This window comes from Grampus griseus (assembly GCF_964374135.1).
Source record: "Grampus griseus genome assembly, chromosome: 19".
NCBI classification, from domain to species: Eukaryota; Metazoa; Chordata; class Mammalia; order Artiodactyla; family Delphinidae; genus Grampus; species Grampus griseus.
This window is the reverse complement of record NC_139013.1, coordinates 39,869,100-39,890,794: the sequence shown is the minus strand read 5'-3', so window position 1 is coordinate 39,890,794 and position 21,695 is coordinate 39,869,100. Positions and strand designations below refer to the sequence as shown.

Here is a 21,695-nt window from a genome sequence, read left to right as displayed (position 1 = left end):
AAACAAGAGAAGGCTGAGAAGGAACAGTCAGAGAAATCAGAAGAAAACCAACAGGATGTAGTGCCATGAAAGCCAAAGGAAGACAGTGTTTTAAGGAGGAGGGTGCAGCCCGCTATGAATAATGATGCTAAGAGATCAAGGCAGATGGGGGAGTTGAACGTTTCCTGCATTCTGCAATGTGGGGTCACTGGTGATCTTAGTCAGTCACTTTATAGAGTGATGGGTATAAGCCAGATGGGAAGGAAACTAGAAGCTGAGGAAGAGAGGGCTGTGAGGGATATAACTCTTCATGAGCATTGGCTAGAAAGGAAACAAGAGTTAAACCTAGAAGGGAAAGACTTTTTTTAAAAAAAGACAAGAGAGATGAAAGCACATTTGGAGTTGAGGCGAAAGATTAAGGAGTGAGAACATGAAAATGAAGGTAAAGATGCGATACCTGACCACGGAAAGGCTGCCAAGAACACAGGAGAGTGGGGTCAGGGCAAAGGGACAGGCCACAGACAAGAAGAGTGACACAAACTCTCTAGTGGCAGATGGGGAAAGAGGATGAATGCAGGTAGATTTACACATCTGATAACAGGAAATGTGAAGTTTCAACCTGTTGCCTTTATTTTTTTGTGAAGTAGGAAAAGAGGTTACATACTGAGACCACGGAGGCAAAGAGAAAAGGGAAGGAAGATCAGAGGTTTAAAGAAAGTTAACAATGATTTATTCTACTCTGTCATGGAACCTCCCACATCGCAGGCACCCAAACATTTGTGGAATGAATGAATGAATGGACAAACTCGCTGAGGAGAATGCGAGCACAATTGATGAGGACAAACAGCTGGATTATTCAGGAGCCCAGCTGCATTTGGGATCATGAATTTATGGTGCTACCAATCTGCTCAATCAAGGTGATATCACATCAAACTTAAAGAGGGCCAATTCTGGGGAATGGAAATAAGGTAGGGGAAAGGGATGGCTCACTTTTAACTCTCTACACATGTTCACTATATGAAAGCCTTTTATACACACATATGTTATTCCAAATAATTTTTAGGCCTCAACTTTCCCCTTCTGGTCCTCAGATAGAGACTTAATAGTTAAAGACTTTCTTTCATACATTCTTATTAAATACTTACAAAAATGATTCTGTAAAGTAGGAATTATTCTTATACCTCAGTTAAAAAAAAAAGACTTCGAGCAGTAAGTATTTGAAGGTGAATCTTGACTCTGGTAGGCCTGTCAAGATTCTCCATGCTTTCCTGTGTCCCAAAAATGATGAATCTTAATTATTGCATATTAGTGTGAAATCAGACCTGCTTTGGGGAACACAAACTTGTTTGGGAATAGTTTTGGGAGATAACTATTATTTGACAGCTTCTAGGCAATTAAGTGCCTCATAAAGAACTTGTTATGCAGGGTCTAAGGGGTTTCATGCAAGTATAAAACACTCAAGGTTTTTATTCGCATCATGAAAGTGAGTAACTTAAAAAAAAAACTAAATAATTCAAACAGGGGCCTAACAGCTCACACACTGCCATGAGATATTACTGGTTTAGGTTTTAGTTTCTATACAGTGCGAACAGTAAAACTCTTTCATTTACCTGAGGACAGTACCTCTTAATTTTTTCTAACAAAGTCCTTTCAAGAGCAGAGTAGGATGAACACATGACCCACTGGATCTTATGTGGAGCCCAAAGTCCTCTACTTCAAGCTCACAGTTTCATCTTAAAAACGTTAGTCAGCCTACAGTTTGTTCAATATAGTCATATTAACGTAAAAACGTTTTAAGACACCAGCTCAATTGGATAACTTTACTCAAAACCTTCTGAGTATAACCAATGCTGCAGAAAGACAGGCCAAGTTTATGCTGTCGCTCAGTATGATCCTGATATGACCTGGGTACTTATGTACTCCCCTGTGTGAGAAACAGCTCTAGAGGGTTCGAGAGGACTCAAGTCCAGCTTTGCCACTCATAAGCTGTGTTGTGTAGCTTTGGTCAAGACATCTGTTCATCATCTATAAAGCTAGAATATACCTTGATGACTTCATATGGTAGTTGTGAAGATCAAATGAGTAAAGAAGTAAAATAAAAGTAAAAGACAACCTGGAAAGTACAATTTATCTAAGTTTATATTATTATTCAGGGAGCAATGAATTTTGGATAAAGAACAGACTGGGGCAATATTTTTATCTCTTTTAAATAATAAAAACGAAGGGATAAATCCAGGTGACCTTATCTTTAAGAATATGGGTCACAGTATGGGACTTCCCTGGTGGTGCAGTGGTTAAGAATCTGCATGCATGCCAATGCAGGGGACATGGTTCGAGCCCTGGTCCAGGAAGATCCCACATGCCGCAGAGCAACTAAGCCCGTGAGCCACAACTACTGAGCCTGAGCTCTAGAGCCCACAAGCCACAACTACCGAGCGTGCATGCCACAACTACTGAAGCCTGCATGCCTAGAGCCTGTGCTCCGCAACAAAAGAGGCCACTGCAATTAGGGGCCCACGCACCGCAACAAAGAGTAGCCCCCACTCGCTGCAACTAGAAAAAGCCTGCGCGCAGCAACGAAGACACAACGCAGCCACAAATAAATGAATAAATAGATAAATAAATTTTTTTTTAAAAAGAATATGGGTCATACTAAAATTTCTACCACCAAACTCTGCCTCTATATAAACTCTAGTTTAATTATGCACAGATATATAGCTATCAACAAACCAATAAAAACAGTCCCATTACCTAAAGTACAAATATTGTGAAAAAAACCTGAAGTCAACTGACCTTAGTTCGAATCATACTATGTCACTTCTCTATTTGGGGGCTTTAATTATACTGTTTTCTCTCATTACAGCTGCCATTAATTTATAGATGAGCTATAGTCAGGGAAGAATCTTGTAGCCTAGCTTCAGTAAGAGAAAGAAGACAGAAGAAAGTATCACTAGCACCTAAGCAATGACTTTTATTAAACAGCAGGCCATTCACATTCACAAAACTTACATGAAGGAAGTAATTTGTGATCTCCATTATTCTCACAAATTTGTCAAAATATATTTTTCATTTGCCACTAGTTAATTTACTTACCCAAATCACTTTTTCGGGCTATGACAGTGTCACAGTGGGGACAGTGAAATTTGGCCACATTTTCTGTGTGCTTCTGTAAAATGTGCATCTTCATGGTACCACTTTGGGTAAACCGTGCATGACAAATATAACATTCATAAGGTTTTTCCCCTTAAAAGGAAATACAAAATGAACAACTTAGATGAAATAACTGAATACTATCATTTAATTGGAGGGTAATCCAGGTGGCAGATGTGCTAATCCACAGAGAATCTACAGTTCTTAATTTAGGAAGGATGAGGCTCAGGCCCACTGCCTGGCTCATGCCTATCTTCAGAGATGGAAAAGAAGTCCCAAACTATGGCCACCACCTCTGCTTTGCCCAGCTCTGCCACGGAGTCCTTCACATTTTAGTAAGAGTAGTTCCTACAGCAGTACTTACCTTTGGGGGAAAGCAGACGGGATGACAGGAGGACCTGCAAGATTTTCTTTTTAGGAAAAGAGAGTACTCTGGAAAACTGACAAGTTGGGTTACTTATGTAACCTACCCAGACTTCTTCTAACAGTAAAAACTTTCCATTCTCCAATGTATATTCAGAGCAATGAACTCCAAGGATATGCCAGAGAAGCATTTATCAATTATATACTACTCTCATGCCAGCTTCCATTCGGGTAACTAATAGGGGCATGTGGTGGTTCACAGGGTCCCACGGGATCCACTAAAAAGCGGTTCATTAATACGAGGAAGGGAGAAGTCCTACCTGAATGGGTTCTCATGTGCCTTTTCAGCTTGTATGTGTCCCTGCTGGCGTAACTGCATAAGCTGCACTGGAAAGGACGCTCTCCAGTGTGAGAGCGAATGTGACGTTTTAATTTGCTGACCTGAAACACAAAAGCAACCGAACCTCTTAAACTTTCGTTAACATAGATTGTGACAAGAGAATACTGTGGGTCAGGCACAAAAGCTTATTTTTTGGACACTGCAGTTCATAATACAGAAGAAGTCTAAAAGACAGTATTTCTTCCTCCTCATTATTTCTAACTGTTGCCTCTCAAATCCCTATCATAATCCAAGGGAAAAGGGTAAAATGGATAGGGGCATAGATGAGTCAAGATGGGCTATTATTAACTGTTAGGCTGGGTGATAGGCACATGGGGGTGGATTATACTAGTCTATCTACTTCTACATATGTTTGAAATTTTCCATAATAGTTTAAAAATAATCCATGCTTATTTATGGATCAATTTTCTAACAAATTTTGAATCCAAGTTAATAAATGCATTAATTCCCTTAAGTCTCTCTTCCTATCATCAGCACTTCCCTAACAGACCAGGCACCAGGGGCCTCTCACCTTCCTCACTATGGACTTATGCTTTTCATCTTTCATTAAGTACCTTTCCAACAGAACAGTGACTTTCAAACTTGACTCTAAGAAGTGTTTTGAACACTAATGTTTCCTTTGAAAATTTTAAAAAGTGTTCCAATTTTTACATTAAAATCTCCCTGTATTTCTAAGTGCTATATAGTCAAATTCCACACACTGTAAGGCTAAAGAATGGTCCCAACAGCATTACTGAATAATTCTCTTTCCAAAACTTGCCTATTTATCATATATTAAATTCCTATATACACAAGGATCTATTCTTTTTCAACAAACTATTTGTTTATTCCTGCTCCAATATCACAGTCTTCATTTACCATATAGTTTTCAAACAGCCAATAGCACCAGCCCCTCATTCTTTTTTTTGTTTTTTAAATTTATTTATTCATTTATTTATGGCTGCGTTGGGTCTTCATTGCTGTGTGCGGGCTTTCTCTAGTTGTGGCGAGTGGGGGCTACTCTTCGTTGTGGTGTGCAGGCTTCTCATTGCGGTGGCTTCTCTTGTGGAGCATGGGCTCTAGGTGCACAGGCTTCAGTAGTTGTGGCACGTGGGCTCAGTAGTTGTGGCTCATGGGATCTAGAGCGCAGGCTCAGTAGTTGTGGTGCACAGACTTAGTTGCTCCACGGCATGTGGGATCTCCCCAGACCAGGGCTCAAACCCGTGTCCCATGCATTGGCAGGTGGATTCTTAACCACTGAGCCACCAGGGAAGCCCAAGCCCCTCATTCGTTTTTCAAAATTTTCTTAGTCATTCATATTTACTCTTCCAGCTGAAATTTAGAATCAAGCTGAAATGTGTATTTATTTATGTCCTTTGGAAAAATGTGAGACGTTTTCCTCTTACAGGTAGGTATCAGATGTTTTTTGCTGTTCAGTTTATCCCTAGGTCATTTTATTGCTGTTAAGAGTTTGAACCTGTTTCCTACTATTGATATTGTATAAGTCACTGATTCTTGTGTATTTATCTTGGATCTGACCACCCAAATGAACTCTTACTGCTTTAGGTTTTTCAGCCAATACTCTTGAATTTTCTATGTAAGCAAATATGTCTGCAAGACATGACAGTTTTGTCTTTCCATTTATAATTCATTTATTATTTTATACTATTAGCTAGGATTTCCAATACAATGTTGAAATGGTAACAGTAGGAATGGAAATCTTGTTCCAAAGTTTAATGGGAATACTTCCAGTGTTTCAGAGTTAATTAGGCTAGGTTTACTATAGGTTTCCAGTATATACTCCTTATAATAAATTTTTTTTTTTTTTTTGGCTGCATTGGGTCTTCGTTGCTGCACGGGCTTTCTCTAGTTGCAGCGAGTGGGGGCTGCTCTTTGTTGCAGTGTGCAGACTTAGTTGCTCTGCGGCATGTGGGATCTCCCTGGACCAGGGCTGAACCAGTGTTCCCTGCATTGGCAGGCAGATTCTTAACCACTGCACCACCAGGCAAGTCCCTAAAGATATTTTTTTCTACTCTTGACTTGCTAGAACTCTAAACAGTAATAAGTATTAAATTTTATGATTTTTCAATAACCTATAGAAATGATATGGTTTTTCTTTAATCTCTCAGTGTAGTACAAACCAATAATATCCTAATGCTGAATTATTCTTGCATTTTAGATACATTCTATTTAGTAATCACTTATTTTTTAAATCTATTACCAAATTTGGTTTGTTAATTCACTTAGAATTTTGGTTTTCCTGTGAGAAACAGAAACAGTTTTCTTTTGGAAGTATCCTTATCCAGTTTTGGTAACAGCGTAGCCTCAAATAATAAAGGTGATAAATAAAGCAAGCAAGCAAGCTAGCTAGCTAGCTAGCTGATGGGCCTTAGTAGCAGCACGTAGGATCTTAGTTGTGGCACACAGGACCTTCATTATGGCACACAGGATCTTTTAGTTGCAGCATGTGGGATCTTTTAGTTGAAGCATGTGGGATCTAGTTCCCTCACCAGGGATGGAGCCCAGGCCCCCTGCATTGGGAGCGCAGAATCTTAGCCACTGGAGCACTAGGGAAGTCCCTAAAATCTTCCATTTTGAAGTGCTCTTGGTATAGTTACTCACTTCTTTGAAGTTTGGTAGAACTTGCCTGTAATAATATGTGGATCAGTGCTCTGTTTTATTAGATGATTTTTAAAAAATCAATTAATTAATTATATTTTGGCTGCGCTGGATCTTTGTTGCTGCGTGTGGGCTTTCTCTAATTGTGGCGAGCGAGGGCTAATCTTCGTTGTAGTGCGCGGGCTTCTCATTGCAGTGGCTTCTCATTGCGGAGCACGGGCTCTACATGCGCGGGCTTCAGTAGTTGCAGCACACGGACTCAGTAGCTGCAGCACGTGGGCCCTAGAGTGCGCAGGCTTCAACAGTTGTGGCGTGTGGGCTCTAGAGCGCAGGCTCAGTAGTTGTGGCACATGGGCGCAGTTGCTCCAAGGCATGTGGGGTTGTGGTGGGTCTTCCTGAACCAGGGCTCGAACCTGTGTCCCCTGCATTGGCAGGCAGGTTCTTAACCACTGTGCCACCAGGGAAGTTCCTATTGTTCCTTTTTGTTTTTGTTTTTCTTTGGTTGCGGGTCTTAGTTGCGGCATGCATGTGGGATCTAGTTCCCTGACCAGGGATCGAACCTGGGCCTTATCCACTGCGCCACCAGGGAAGTCCCGTTACTGCTCTTTTTTTAATGGGAAAACCTTTCACACTCATTACAGGTTTTTTTTTTTTTGGTGGTAGGGAGGGGGAGTGCGAGTGTAGTAATCTAGCAAGATTTTCTATCTTGTATTAAGTCAGTATGAGGACAGTTCATACTGGAATCATGATGATCTTCAGAGAGGAACCAACAAGGAGCTGAATACTCACTTCTACACTGGCGTAATCGCACATGGAACACTTAAATGGCTTCTCATGGGTGTGTTTGTAACGACGATGCCGCACCAATTCTCCACTAGTCACAAAGGCCATGTCGCAGTCTGGGCACTTGTGAGGACGAGTACCTAGAGAAAGGAGAGTATAAAAGAAAGACAAGATTAAGGGCACAGTTAATTACAGAGTTCAATGTGTGACACAACTGCTACATGAGGTTGGATCCTGGTCATCTCATCAACCCTCCCTGAGAGTAGCTCCAAAAACTATGGGTGAGCCCAGCTGACTTTACAACATTAACCCCAAAATATTAGAAACACATGCCAAACATTTAGTTTCTCTTAATTATCCATTTGAGTATGCTGCCTTTGAATACAAAATATTTTTTACCCCTATTTTGTGAATATTCTGGTCACTATGGATTAAAGGTTAACAGAAACACCATTCTGTTTCAACCCTTCTAAAAAATATACAACATCTTTAAACCTCAATTTTTATCAAGTACAGGCCACAGAATTAATAGTTATTTGATTCAAGATCCTTTTGCACATCAAATCTTACTGTTATTATGATTATACATATAGGGCCACTGGGCTGTCCATATTGACCAACTTTTTCTTTAAAAAAAATACAAATATAATAACATGTTTTCTGTATAAATTTGGTTTGATAAGGTATTCTAGAGATTTATCAAAGGCTTTATAAAGTAGTATTGCCTTTTATGTTATGTGATTTAAACAGATCATTTTCAAACATCAATATCTAATATTCTGTGATCTGAAAGTCAAATCATGGAATATTTAAATATTTTTATGAACTAATAATATACCCTCTATATTTGTTTTGTTTTTTCTTTCACTGAGATAATCTTACTGTTTTTAATATGTCTTCCCATAGTAGCCCCATAACATAACATTACTTTAGTAGATCTTCTCTAGCCACTTTATATTCTGAACACTGCACTGAAAATATCCTGCCCAGGTAATAATGATAATAAAGAGATAAAGCTGACAGTAGAACACAGTGCTACCTTCATAGGTTATTATTTAGAAACTAGGGAGTATCTGTAATTGTGGGCTGTGGGTAAGGGGTGAACAGCAAGGTAATCTCAAACACCAAAATCAAAGGCTACTTTTGAGAGTGGAATTAAGAAGAGTCACAATGTAATGAATGGGTCCAGCCATCTGCAGAAATGATTCTCCCAGAGATTGAGAAAACACTGGAGAGGGAAATGTGATTGGATATGATAGTAACTAGAAAGTTCCAAAGAATGTTCATTTGCTCAATTTGCTTCTTTACTACCACTGAGGATTAAGAGTGAAGGATAGAGTTCTTATCTATGAAAAATGTATAGTCTGGTGGTACAAACAGGTAAGTAAAACGACGACTAACAAGAGAAGGAAAGCAACATCCATTTCTATTAGGACGAGGTAAGTTGAAAACAAAGAATTTCCAATGTTTACCAATGGAAATTGGTAATTTCCAATGTTTACCTAGTATTATCTAGGAGAGAGAAAGAGGCCTGCCTCTGGTAGACATAAGCATGGCAATTAGGAAAGAAGTGGACACTGCTGTGGGACAGGAGTTTTCATCGGGTTGACCCACATGACTGCCTACGTCCCTCTGCTCAAGGTCCATGGCTCACCAAGTCACCCTTCAATTGCTACAGCATCCTGACGTAGGCAAAGGCGCCCCCTAGAATGCAATACGACTGCATCTAGAAAATAAAAAGGTATATTCTTCCACATAAACTGATTTTCTGATATGAATCTGACTCTTGAGGATTTGGTTAGTATGAATTAGTCCTGCCAAATCATTCCTGAATAACCAGACAGACTGAATTTCTTATTTTCAAAGCTGAGGACTAGACCATGACATGCAGCGCCCACATCAAGGCACTCCCGTTCTGGCAAGTCCTATAATGCGGCCAGCTGCTTTCATGTAGTCATATGCCCTTTCCCTAGGGTTTCAAACTACCAAATAAAAAATATTATTATCAAGTGTCTGGGTAGAAACTAGGTAGTTGGTGAAAAGTGACCAAGTCACATTAGCAAATATACTAATGCACAGTATACTGCTCATTGGCCAATCCCTACTTGATCACATTCATCAGACAAACAGCACATCAAATAAAAAATAAGAATCATCATATAAAACGAGGTGGAGAATCTGGATAGAGGAAAGCTATTCTGCATGAAGAACTAGGTGAAAGAAGTTTCTATTAGCACTTGCAGCCAAATGCCAACGCCAAAAGTATAAAGAGCCCAGAAGAGAGTCTAAAGAGAGCTTTAGTCCATAGTCTCTCCTCTTTAGTGACCCCAGAACATGACTGCAGCCAACATGAAGCTAATATTAGAGTATTAAGTATGTGTGGACCATGAATAAATAAATGTTTGAATTGCTGGAATGGTGCCTTAAATTTTCCATTCTGGGATTATGAATTACCTTCTTTGAGGTAAAACAACCAGAAACCATAGTTTTTACAAAGGTAGGATTTCATTTCTATTTCTAATGTTCTTCCTCATAATGCCTGGCAATTACTGCCTGGGAATTTAGGGGGGGTTAGTTTTTGTCATTGCTGTTAAAACCTTAGCAACACAGTGGTGATACCTTTGGGAAATATTATAGGTTAACTACCACAGAAAATCTTTTTCTGAATCACCATCCTTATAAAATTTAGATTATTTTCCACTAAACTTTCTTTACATTTGCCTATAACTAAGTCCATCTGCTTACAATAAATCAAGATCACAAAGAGGGTACCATAAGAAAGAACAAAAATTCTTCCCACTCTTATTCCCACTGGAATCAGCTTAGATGATATTTAAAACCCAAGTTTAAACCTTTGCTATGCTGTAGCCCCCAACATTCTTTTTTTTTTTTTTTTTTTGCGGTACGCGGGCCTCTCACTGTTGTGGCCTCTCCCGCTGCGGAGCACAGGCTCCGGACGCGCAGGCTCAGCGGCCATGGCTCATGGGCCCAGCCGCTCCGCGGCATGTGGGATCTTCCCGGACCGGGGCGCGAACCCGTGTCCCCTGCATCGGCAGGCGGACTCTCAACCACTGTGCCACCAGGGAAGCCCCACCCCCAACATTCTTAACCAGCACCCACCTGTGTGTGTGTTAAGGTGATTCCTCAGAAGGGTGACTGTCCTGAATGCCCTGCCACAGAGATGGCACTTGTGTGGTCTCTCATCAGTGTGACTTTTCATGTGCCGATCCAAATTTGAACGCCGTGGACATGTGTAACTGCAAAGCTCACACTGGAATGTCTTCTTTACACCTATGTGCAAAATAAAACACTTACTTGTTGCAGGGTTTCAAAGTGTTAAGATTAATCCTAATCTTAAACTTCCACAAATACATTTCATTAGCCTTTTATAACTAAAGCCAACTAAGTCACATTGAGTTATAATTATCTCATGCCACTAATAGATTTACTTCTTTCTCTTCAGGACTTAAGAAGTACTCAATCTGGAAAAACTTCTTTTAGACTGGCGCCCACATCACAATCTTTAAAATAAATGCATTTAATGTAAAATAACCTGCACAGGCACTGTGTTATGTGCTTTATCCCGAAAAGGTTTTATGAGAGTATAATGGATAAACTCATTTTACCTTTCTTTTTAATTTTTGTTGGTTTTGGAGGCTTCATGTTACCAACCACTTTCTCTGCGTTAACCTCTGACAGCAGACCCTCCTGCTGCTCTTCCTCAAAATCGTACACAGACACATCCACATCTTTGCCCTCCTCCGTGTAACGCAGTTTGCTCTTTTTGGTTTTCTTTGTTTTTTTGGCTGGTGGTTGATAGTCTGGGTCTTTTTGCCAACTAGGATCTTCCTGAGGCGGAAGTTCCCCTTGCTCTAGCGTCTCCACCTCTCCATTGGCCCCCACTTTTACCACTTGAAACCCTTCAGGCAAAGGTAAGGTGTGACATATCATGGGTTCACTTTCTGCAAGGCCCTCTTTAGACACTTCATTCTCATAAGCCCCCTGAAGTTCTTCTACTGAAGTGGTAGCAACAGGTACAGTCACGGGAACGGGTACTTGCACAAGCTGAAGTTCTCCTATGTTTATAGGCTGTTCCTCCATATTTACAACCTGCAAGGTTATAATCTGGGTATCGTCTACAGCAGCCTCTGCTTCTGGAGCAACTGCACCCTCCATTACTTCAGTCTTCATCTGAAGAAGGGTAGGATCCAGCTGTTCCATCATTACCATCTGTACACTGCTATTGACATCCTGGACCACCTCACCCCCATCAGTCTGGTTCTGGGGTAGGTGGCAAGCGTCCTCTTCTTGGCCCCCTTCCCGGCGTCTCTGGTAAGTCTTTCTCTCCTTTCCTTTAATGAAAGTTTCAGACTCTTCCACAATGGCTTCAACCGCCTCACCTTCCATTTCCCCTTCCTTTATTAAGGGAGAACACAGATTATTATATAAAATAAAATTTGCCTAATTGAAAACATATACATTTTAAACAAAAAAGACCCCTGATGAATGAATTAGGCACCAGTGGTTGTTAATATTACAAAAAGACACAACAGATATTATTTACCTCCTGATGGAAGAATGGAATACCACCTATGAAGCAGTCTTGTCAAACAAAACAAAAAAATCTGAAACGAATCAAGCCTCTAGATCCAACTACCAATTAACAGGAAACTGGTGACAGATGATATTAAATTATACTACAGGGATGAAATTCAGACTGAAGGAAACTGCAGGAATAACTACCCAGTTTCTTCTGCAAATAAATCACCAGGAGAAAAAAAAAATGGGAAGGGTAGAGGGAGAACCTACAGATCAGTGGTTCTCAACCTGGGGTAACTATGCCTCCAAGAAACATCTGGCAAGGCCTGGACACATTTCTGGTTGTCACTACTGCGGCAGGTGTGCTACCAGTATCTAGTAGATGCTCTGGCAGAGGCCAGAGATGTTACTAAACATCCTGCTATGCACAGGTCAGTCCTCCACAGCAAAGAATTAATGGTCCCCAAAAATCAATAGTGCAGAGGTTGAGAAACTCTGATATAGACAAAAGAGGCCTAAGAGATACAGCAATCACAGTGTATGGATCCTGTTTGGATTCTGATTCAAACCAACAAATGGTTTAAAAAATTGCCACGAGGACTTCCCTGGTGGCACAGTGGATAAGAATCCACCTGCCAGTGCAGGGGACACAGGTTTGATCCCTGGTCTGGGAAGATCCCACATGCCGCAGAGCAACTAAGCCCGTGCACCACAACTACTGAGCCTGTGCTCTAGAGCCCACGTGCCACAGCTACTGAAGCCCATGCACCTAGAGCCACAGAGTAGCCACCGCAAGGAGAAGCCTGCGCACCACAACGAAGAGTAGCCCCCGCTCGCCACAACTAGAGAAAGCTCGCACGCAGCAACTAAGACCCAACACAGCCCAAAATAAATAAAATGAAATCTTTTTTTTTTTTTTTTAAAGAGACTTCCCTGGTGGCACAGTGGTTAAGAGTCCACCTGCCAATGCAGGGGACATGGGTTCGAGCCCTGGTCCGGGAAGACCCCACATGCCACGGAGCAACTAAGCCTGTGCGCCGCAACTACTGAGCCTACGCTCTAGAGCCTGTGCTCCGCAACAAGAAGCCCACACACCGCAACAAAGAGTAGCCCCCGCTCGTAGCAACGAAGACCCAACGCAGCCAAAAATAAAGAAATAAATTTATTAAAAAAGAAAAAAGCCACAAGACAATGAGATTCAACTCTGACTGGATATTTGTTATTAAAGAGTTATTCACAAAACTGGTTTAAATCTTACACATTTCTTATATCTGGCAGAGGACCTCACTGTTTTTAGCTAAATTCTCCCTTAGAAAACAAGCCACCAGAGTTTTTTTTGGAGCCAAAATCAGAACTTGGATCCAGACTCCAATAGTCCTGCTTGTAGCTACACACACTGCTACCTCCTGTCTCATACCGTCAACTTGACATTCATGTATCTCTCTTGTCTGTAAGACCATGAGTTCCTTGAGGACAGAGACCATGAAAACAAGTAGTTTTTAACTCTTGAGCACTACGCCCAGGTTGGTAAGAACACAATAAATGCTAACTGAATATATAAAAGAAAACAGAAAAAAAAAATCAGTTTTTTTCTGATTCACAGTTTCTGGCTCTTATGTCTTGTGAGTGCTGAGAGTACCCAGATACCTAAGAATAAAATGAGTTTGATCAATTATGTAATTCATATCAATAATCTGACTTAACAAAACTGACAAATACATAAAAGGTTAATTCAAAATTAAAATTTAAAGTGTTTTGTATTCTTGCCCTCGTCTCAAACAAAGCTTTTGCTACTTCTATTAGACACACGTTTCTTCAATTCAGGTACCTTAACACTATCCATACTAGCAGTCAGAGAAGGCTCTCTAAGTCAGGACCACCTGTAAAGCAGTACAAAGACTAAGACTATGCAGGCCTGGTCCTGCATTCTAGGAGTATTGTCTAACAAAAAAGACAGAATAGGTACAATGGCTCAAGGTAAAAGTGGTAGGTTTGGAGAACCCTACATAACCAGGTGTGAGATCAAGATGGGCAGGATCTTGATCAACCCTACATAACCAGCTGTGAGATCAAGATGGGCAGGATATTTAAAGACAGCATGGTGTGTGTGCACACACACAAATTTTGCAGGGGAGGGGGTCCCTACGTAGAAAAAATTGGTTATGAGAAAGAATAAAACAGTTAAAGAAAAAAAGACTTAAAAAGCACAGGATAAGGCTTCCCTGGTGGTGCAGTGGTTGAGAGTCCGCCTGCCGATGCAGGGGACACGGGTTCGTGGCCCGGTCCGGGAAGATCCCACATGCCGCGGAGCGGCTGGGCCCAAGAGCCATGGCCGCTGAGCCTGCACATCCGGAGCCTGTGCTCCGCAACCGGAGAGGCCACAACAGTGAGAGGCCCGCGTACCTCAAAAAAAAAAAAAAAAAAAAAAAAAGGTACAGGACAGAGGAAAGGGTAGAAAGAGACAGAAGAAAGATGTACTGGTTGTGGCCATAGATTGGACGGTCTTGAATGACAAAATATTAAGACCATACTCATTTGGCTGTCAATGGGAAATCACATATGCTTTCTTTCTTTCTTTCCTTTTTAAAATTTTATTTATTTTATTTTTGGCCGCATTGGGTCTTTGTTGCTGCGTATGGGCTTCCTCTAGTTGCAGCGAGTGGAGGCTACTCTTCATTGTGGTGCACGGGCTTCTCATTGCAGTGGCTTCTCTTGTCGCAGAGCACAGGCTCTAGGCACGTGGGCTTCAGTAGTTGTGGCACATGGGCTTAGTTGCTCTGCGGCATGTGGGATCTTCCCGGACCAGGGCTCGAACCCACGTCGCCTGCACTGGCAGGGGGATTCTTAACCACTGTGCCACCAGGGAAGTCCCACATACGCTTTCTGAGCAGGGGAAATTAAGATTTACTTGGTTCATAAAGAATAGTGCTTGATTTCTTCAACAAAGTGTATCCGTATTTTTGCAAAAGGGAAAGATGCATGATACATATAATGCCCTCTGGCTTTCAAGGCCCTTCAGTATCTGACCCCAGATAACCTATTCAGATTCATGACTTGTTGGTCTTTAGCCATTACTTTTCCCTGTATGTGTCTGCTGATAAAACAACCACACTATTATGCACTTAAAATTTTTCTCAAAATGATCCATTTCCCCAGTTGGCTTGTTAAAGCTCTTTGAGGGCAAAAGCCAGGCTTGAAGCAACCTACATATTTGGACAGACTCAGCAAACCTCACCATCTGCATGGAACGAAAACCAAGGCTAATGGAAAACCTTGTGGGTTGTTGGGTTGTCCTGATTTGTTCTGCCATTACCTGCTTTCATTAGTCCCTTATTCTCAACAACCAAGAGTATATATACTATTGATACAATGCTCAGTGCAAAGATCTCTTACAATCTGTTCCATTAACAGCAAGGACAAATATAACAAAATGTTACCGCAGAACATGAGGGTCAAGGGACATTTGTGAAGTGCTTTATAATTTGCCTGTAAATAAAAAATGTCTGAGCATCAATGTGCTAGCATTTTTATAAGATCTTATTTATATTTCTGATCACTAAAGACTACTTGAGCCAAGATCCTAACTATAATTACTTTTATATAACCAATACTGTTCAGATGGATTTGTCTCGGGACAGGAATGTTCTATACTGGCACTATCCAATAGAAATATAATGGAAGCCACAAAAGTGAGCCACATATGTACCATTAAAAAATTTCCAGGGACTTCCCTGGTAGCACAGTGGTTGAGAATCCGCCTGCCAATGCAGGGGACACGCGTTTGATCCCTGGTCCGGGAAGATCCCACATGCTGTGGAGCAACTAAGCCCGTGCACCACAACTACTGAGCCTGCACTCTAGAACCTGTGAGCCACAACCACTGAGCCCGCGTGCCACAACTACTGAAGCCTGCGCGCCTGCAGCCCGCGCTCCGCAACAAGAGAAACCACTGCAATGAGAAGCCCACGCACCACAATGGAGAGTAGCCCCCGCTTGACACAACTAGAGAAAGCCTGTAAGCAGCAACAAAGACCCAACACCACCAAAAATAAAAACAAATTAAAAAAAAAAAAAATTTTCTAGTAGCCATATTTAACAAGAAACAGGTAAAATTAATTTTAGTAATCTATTTTATTTAACCCAGTATGTCCAAAATATTATCATTTCAAGATGAAATCAATATAAAAAATTGAGATATTATATATTCTTTCTTCATAAGCCTCTGAAATCTGGTATATATTTTACAGTACACCTCAATCTGAACTAGTCACACTGTAAGTTCTCAACAGCCACATGTGGTTAAGGGCTACTGTACTGGACAGCACAGTTTATACCTCTGTTATTCAAAGTATGATCTGAGGACCAGCAGCGTTGGCTTAACCTTGGAACTTGTTAGAAACACAGAACTTCAGGCTCCACTCTTGACCCACAGAATCAGAATTTGCAACTTAATAGATCCCTAAGTGGTGTCATATATTAAAGTTTGAGATGTACTACTTTATACCATTACTCATCTCACATTTTTTTTTTTTGCGGTATGCGGGCCCCTCACTTTTGTGGCCTCTCCCGTTGCGGAGCACAGGCTCTGGACTCCCGGGCTCAGCAGCCATGGCTCCCGGGCCCAGCTGCTCCGCGGCATGTGGGATCTTCCCGGACCAGGGCACGAACCCGTGTCCCCTGCATTAGCAGGCGGACTCCCAACCACTGCGCCACCAGGGAAGCCCTCACATCTTTTCTTTTCTTTTTTTTTTTTTTTTTATGGTACGCGGGCCTCTCACTGTTGTGGCCTCTCCCGTTGCGGAGCACAGGCTCCTGACGCGCAGGCTCAGCAGCCATGGCTCAGGGACCTAGCCGCTCCGCGGCATGTGGGATCTTCCCAGACCGGGCACGAACCCGTATCCCCTGCATCGGCAGGCGGACTCTCAACCACTGTGCCACCAGGGAAGTCCCCTCACATCTTTTAAAAAAGCATTTTCCAGGCCATGAAGGTCTGAAATTAGTACCCCAGCAAAGATAGTAACTTCAATGTTGGAGTTAGGAACAGAGAAAAAGCCCCATCCACCTTGGAAACAGTCTTGGAAAAGTATCAAAGGACAAAAAAATTCACAAGCTGTAAATGCTACTGCTAGCCCTGCCACAGAATCACTACATAATCCCAGGCTATTTAGATATCCTCAATAATAAAACCGGTAGAGGGACTTCCCTGGTGGCGCAGTAGTTAAGAATCCGCCTTCCAATGCAGGGGATGTGGGTTCGATCCCTGGTCAGGGAACTAGATCCCACATGCATGCTGCAACTAAGAGTTTGCACGCCACAACTCAGGAGCCCGTGAGCCACAACTAAGGAGTCTGAGAGCCTCAACTAAGTAGGCTGCCTGCCAAAACTAAGACCTGGCGCAACCAAAATAAATTAAAAAAAAAAGTGGAGAAAAAACATTTAATCTCTGAGCTCTGTGACATTTTGTAGCACACAACAATTTGAAGAACACAGAAAAATCCATGTTGTCTCTGCCATGAATTTGAGAACTTAAAATATTAGAAATTGCTTTTAATAACCAAGTACAACCTAAAAGAGGTTACAGAATTATAAACCAGGTGAAAAAGAATTGGTACAAAGGAGTACAAATTGAAACCAACTGTGCTGCCAGGGGGTTGAGCTGACAAGAGTGTTCTCTCACTGTGAAAAAACACATGGCACAAGGTCCATGAACATCAGCATCTATTCAGGGTCTTAAAGCAGTAGGTTCTATTTTCACAAAGAAAAATCAGACACAAAGTAGCAAGCCACCAGCCTCGCCCATACACTGCTTGGAAATCCCTGCCAGCAGTGCATCCCTTCCAGCAGTGGTTCCTTCTACTTAACTTCCACCAAGGAAAAGGAGTCTATGAATCAGTAACAAACTTAATAGCCTGGACCAGGTCGCTCTCCTCACTCCCTGGGTACGGTACTCTCCTAGCTGTGTCACCCCATTAGCGGTTCTGATCCATCCCTTTCCTCCCTCTATGGACTCAGCTGTGCCTCCTGCTTTCCATTCAGTTCCTCTGGAGTCTCTCATGTTCTCTGCCTCTCTCCTTGCTTGAGTTAGGCATGCTTTCTAGGTTTTGTCAAATCTTTTTGTGGACCAACGCCATTAAAAACGGGTTTACATTAACTTCTGGACACAACTTTTTCAGATTATTAAAGCATATTAGTCTATTTATAGAAGTCTGAAAAATGAAGCACATATAAAATTTTTTTAAAAAGTTGTTCGCAATTCCTATACCTAGAGATAATCACCTAGTATACTTTGGTGCTGTTTTCTGAGTTTTTTTCCTCTTATGGATATGTATTTTTAAATATAGATGAGATCGTGTATATGGCTTTGCTCTTATCTTAAGAACCTGTCCTTGCCCTGTCTAGCCCTCTGTGGTCCCTGTGCTTGGTCTACAAGCACCATTCACCAGGAACCACACCAGCCAACCCAAAGGCTTCCCCCTCATCCTCAAACTCAGTTTCTTTGGCATATAACAGTATGAAACTCATACTCTTCCTTCATCAGCCTTTCAGAATTCTCCCTTGGCTTCCCTTGTCTCTGAGAGCTCCTCCACCAGCCGCTCTGAGCACATCAAGGCTCTGGCTCTGTTCCCTTCTCCGTAGCCATTCGGTTCACTAGCCGTTTTACTTCAGCTGTCTCCACCCAAATCCACATGCGCAAACCCACAGTTTCACTGCCTAAAGGATCTCCCTCATGTGTTTGGCTATCACCTTCAACTCAATGGCATTGGATAAGGAATAAAGAAACCTGGGGAATTTCCTCGCAGTCCAGTGGTTAGGACTCAGCGCTTTCACTGCTGTGGCCTGGATTCGATCCCTGGTGGGGCAACTAAAATCCCGCAAGCTGCAAGGTGCGGCTTGAAAAAAAAGAAAAGAAAGAAACCTAGATTCTAATCCCTAATCCAACCAAATGAGCTTGGCAAATGGGTTAGTCTTCTGGGCTGCAGTAGCACACAAAAAATGGAACTCTGAAGACCAGATCCTTCCTGTATTCTCTACCATCTTGGTGAAAAACTGAAGCTTAGGAACACTTTTTAAAAAATCATTCTATCAACTTATGGGTAGAAGATGGGGCAGGAGGAGGTTCCCTCAGACTGAGGCAGAGTGAAACTGGCACATGGGGGTGAGGGAGCTGGAAGAGAGGAAACTGGTATTTGAGCACCACCCTGCCCTTGCTCACTGCTGTTCTCACTGTGAAAAAACACATGCTGACTGGTTGAGTGGGAGGATACACAGGCCCAGACTCTAACGCAAAGGCCCCCCGAGGTCAAGGCCCCTGAGGTCTGCCTATGCTCCTACACCACCAGCCTGGCCTGAATCCTAGGGGAACCTGCTGGATCAGCCCTCCCCCTCTTGCCTGTCAGCTTTATATTGCTCAAATCTTTTAATCTTAAAACTCCTCTTAACGCCTCTTGACAATTTAGCATCTGCCATCTCCGTATTCCCCCACACTCAACCCCACACTAGCTGTCTCTATACCTTTACTTCTCTTCCATGCCTCATTTCACCAGTCTGGTTTCTGTTCCCCAATACTCTACTGAACTGCTCTGAAGCCAGCGATGGCCCTTAATTGGTAAATCCAAAGGAGACTTTTCTGTCCTTATCTGACTTGACCTCTCTGTGGAATTCAGCATCCTATTCTAGGCTTTATCCCAGAATTATGCCAGACCATCAGAAAGCTGGGTATACTTGGGGCACATGGTCTTATCCCCTACAGAACTTGCTTTCACCAAGTTTTGTTTTGGCATTATGCCCTTGGCTTACACTAAAGTATACATGGGAGAAATTTCATTTGGAGTTACATGCTTAGAAAAGCTTTGCTTCAACTAAGCAATTTTTTTCTTTCACTGTGAGACCTATGTAACAGGATCATGTTACCATTACTTTAGCTGGCCACACCCTAATAAATCTTTTTCCTCTCAAACTATGTAGTAACCTTTTATTCTAATTTATTCTAATTTGTATTTTCTGGGGTTTTGACTTTATATCATTTACCATTTGTATTTTCTATACATTTCTTCAAATTCTTTGTGGAACAAGATGAGCTATAAACCTGAAATTGTATACACATATATATTTAATAGAAAATACAGAAAAACACAGAAATACAAAGTTGTAACAATCTTAACATAACCTCAATTCAAAATTTGCAGACCTATTTGAAGATCACAAAATTCTTCCAGGAGGCATAAAAGACCTCATTAAATAGGGGACACTACTATCTATATCCATGATCAGAAAGGCCAAACATTGTAAAGATGTTAATTATTTCTAGTTCATTTAATCTTCAAAATCTCTGAAAAATAAACAAGATATTGAGGATAGCAATAAAATTTCTGAAAAATGAAGCCCACTTTTTTTTTTGGCCGCATTGGGTCTTCGTTGCTGTATGCCAGCTTTCCCTAGTTTCAACGAGCTGGGGCTACTCTTCATTGCAATGCATGGGCTTCTCATTGTGGTGGCTGCTTTTGTTGTGGAGCACGGGCTCTAGGCGCTCAGGCTTCGGTAGTTGTGGCGCACGGGCTTAGTTGCTCCACGGGATGTGGGATCTTCCCGGACCAGGGCTCAAACCAGCGTTGCCTGCATTGGCAGGCGGATTCTTTAACCACTGCGCCACCAAGGAAGTCCCCAGAAGGCCATTTTTTATTTCCAAATATTAACATAGTATAAAGCCACAATAAGTAATACAGTACTGTCACTATCACAGCCAGCCAATGTAAACAGAGAATCCAGAAAAAAACTCCTAGCATATAAAAAGTTGTCTACAACTTTTTAAAATCAGTTTAAAATTAGTGGGGGAGGTCTTCCCTGGTGGTGCAGTGGTTAAGAATCCACCTGCCAATGCAGGGGATACGGGTTTGAGCCCTGGCCCGGGAAGATACCACATGCCACGAAGCAACTAAGCCTGTGCGCCACAACTACTGAGCCTGTGCTCAAGAGCCCACAAGCCACAACTACTGAGCCCGTATGCCACAATTACTGAAGCCCGCGTGCCTAGAGCCCGTACTCCACAAGAAAAGCCACGACAATGAGAAGCCCGCACACTGCAACGAGGAGAGTAGCCCCACTCACCGCAAATAGAGAAAGCCCATGCACAGCAACAACGACCCAACACAGCCAAAATCAAAAAAAAACAAATAAATTTTTAAAAAACAATAACAAAAATAAAATCAGTAGGGGAAAGAGAATTATTTGATAAAAGGTACCAGAAAAACTATAAATACTTGGAAAACAATGAGTTATAGCTTTAATCCACCTGGAATATATTCTGTTGTCAGAGATAAGGAGAGACGTTAACAAAAACACAAAAAAGACATTGGAGTTCCCAGGCGGTCCAGTGGTTAGGACTCCACGCTGTCACTGCCAAGGGCCCAGGTTCAATCTCTGGTCAGGGAACTGGGATCCCACAAGCCACAGGGCCACACACACACACAAAAAGACAAATCCAAACACCAAACTTGAAATAAGATACAGGTGAGTGGCCTTCTGATCTCAGAATAAGGAAGGCTTTGTGTTTAGATTCCTAAATAATAGAAGAGCCTAGAGGAAACTGTTGAAATTTTGACCACCTTAACGTAAAAATAAATAAATTTTTTTGTAAAAACAAAAACATGTTGAATAAAATGGCCAACAAGAAAATATATTTGCAGCATTTTATGACAAAGGATTAATACTAATATCCTTATTATATAAATAATTGTAAATTTTTTTTTAATTTTCTTTATTTTCTTTATTTTCTTTTCAGCTGCACTGGTTCTCCATTGCTGCACACAGGCTTTTCCTCTAGTTGAGGCGAATGGGGACTACTCTTCGTTGCGGTGCGTGGGCTTCTCACTGCGGTGGCTTCTCT

The 21,695-nt window shown here is 41.7% G+C and overlaps 1 protein-coding gene across 3 annotated transcripts in view; it reads right to left on the bottom strand.

Annotated features, from left to right (window-relative positions):
* Positions 1 to 21,695, bottom strand: part of CTCF (CCCTC-binding factor) — a 49,294-nt gene that overhangs the window by 8,792 nt on the left and 18,807 nt on the right. For all 3 annotated transcript variants that reach the window (XM_082677555.1, XM_082677554.1, XM_082677556.1), the window contains 5 exons: positions 10,900 to 11,689; positions 10,394 to 10,564; positions 7,280 to 7,413; positions 3,813 to 3,933; positions 3,073 to 3,222 (listed from right to left, as the gene is read on the bottom strand). In XM_082677555.1, coding sequence (XP_082533681.1) covers positions 3,073 to 3,222; positions 3,813 to 3,933; positions 7,280 to 7,413; positions 10,394 to 10,564; positions 10,900 to 11,680 — 1,357 coding nt within the window. In that variant the 5' untranslated portion in view covers positions 11,681 to 11,689. The remainder of the gene's footprint in view (positions 1 to 3,072; positions 3,223 to 3,812; positions 3,934 to 7,279; positions 7,414 to 10,393; positions 10,565 to 10,899; positions 11,690 to 21,695) is intronic.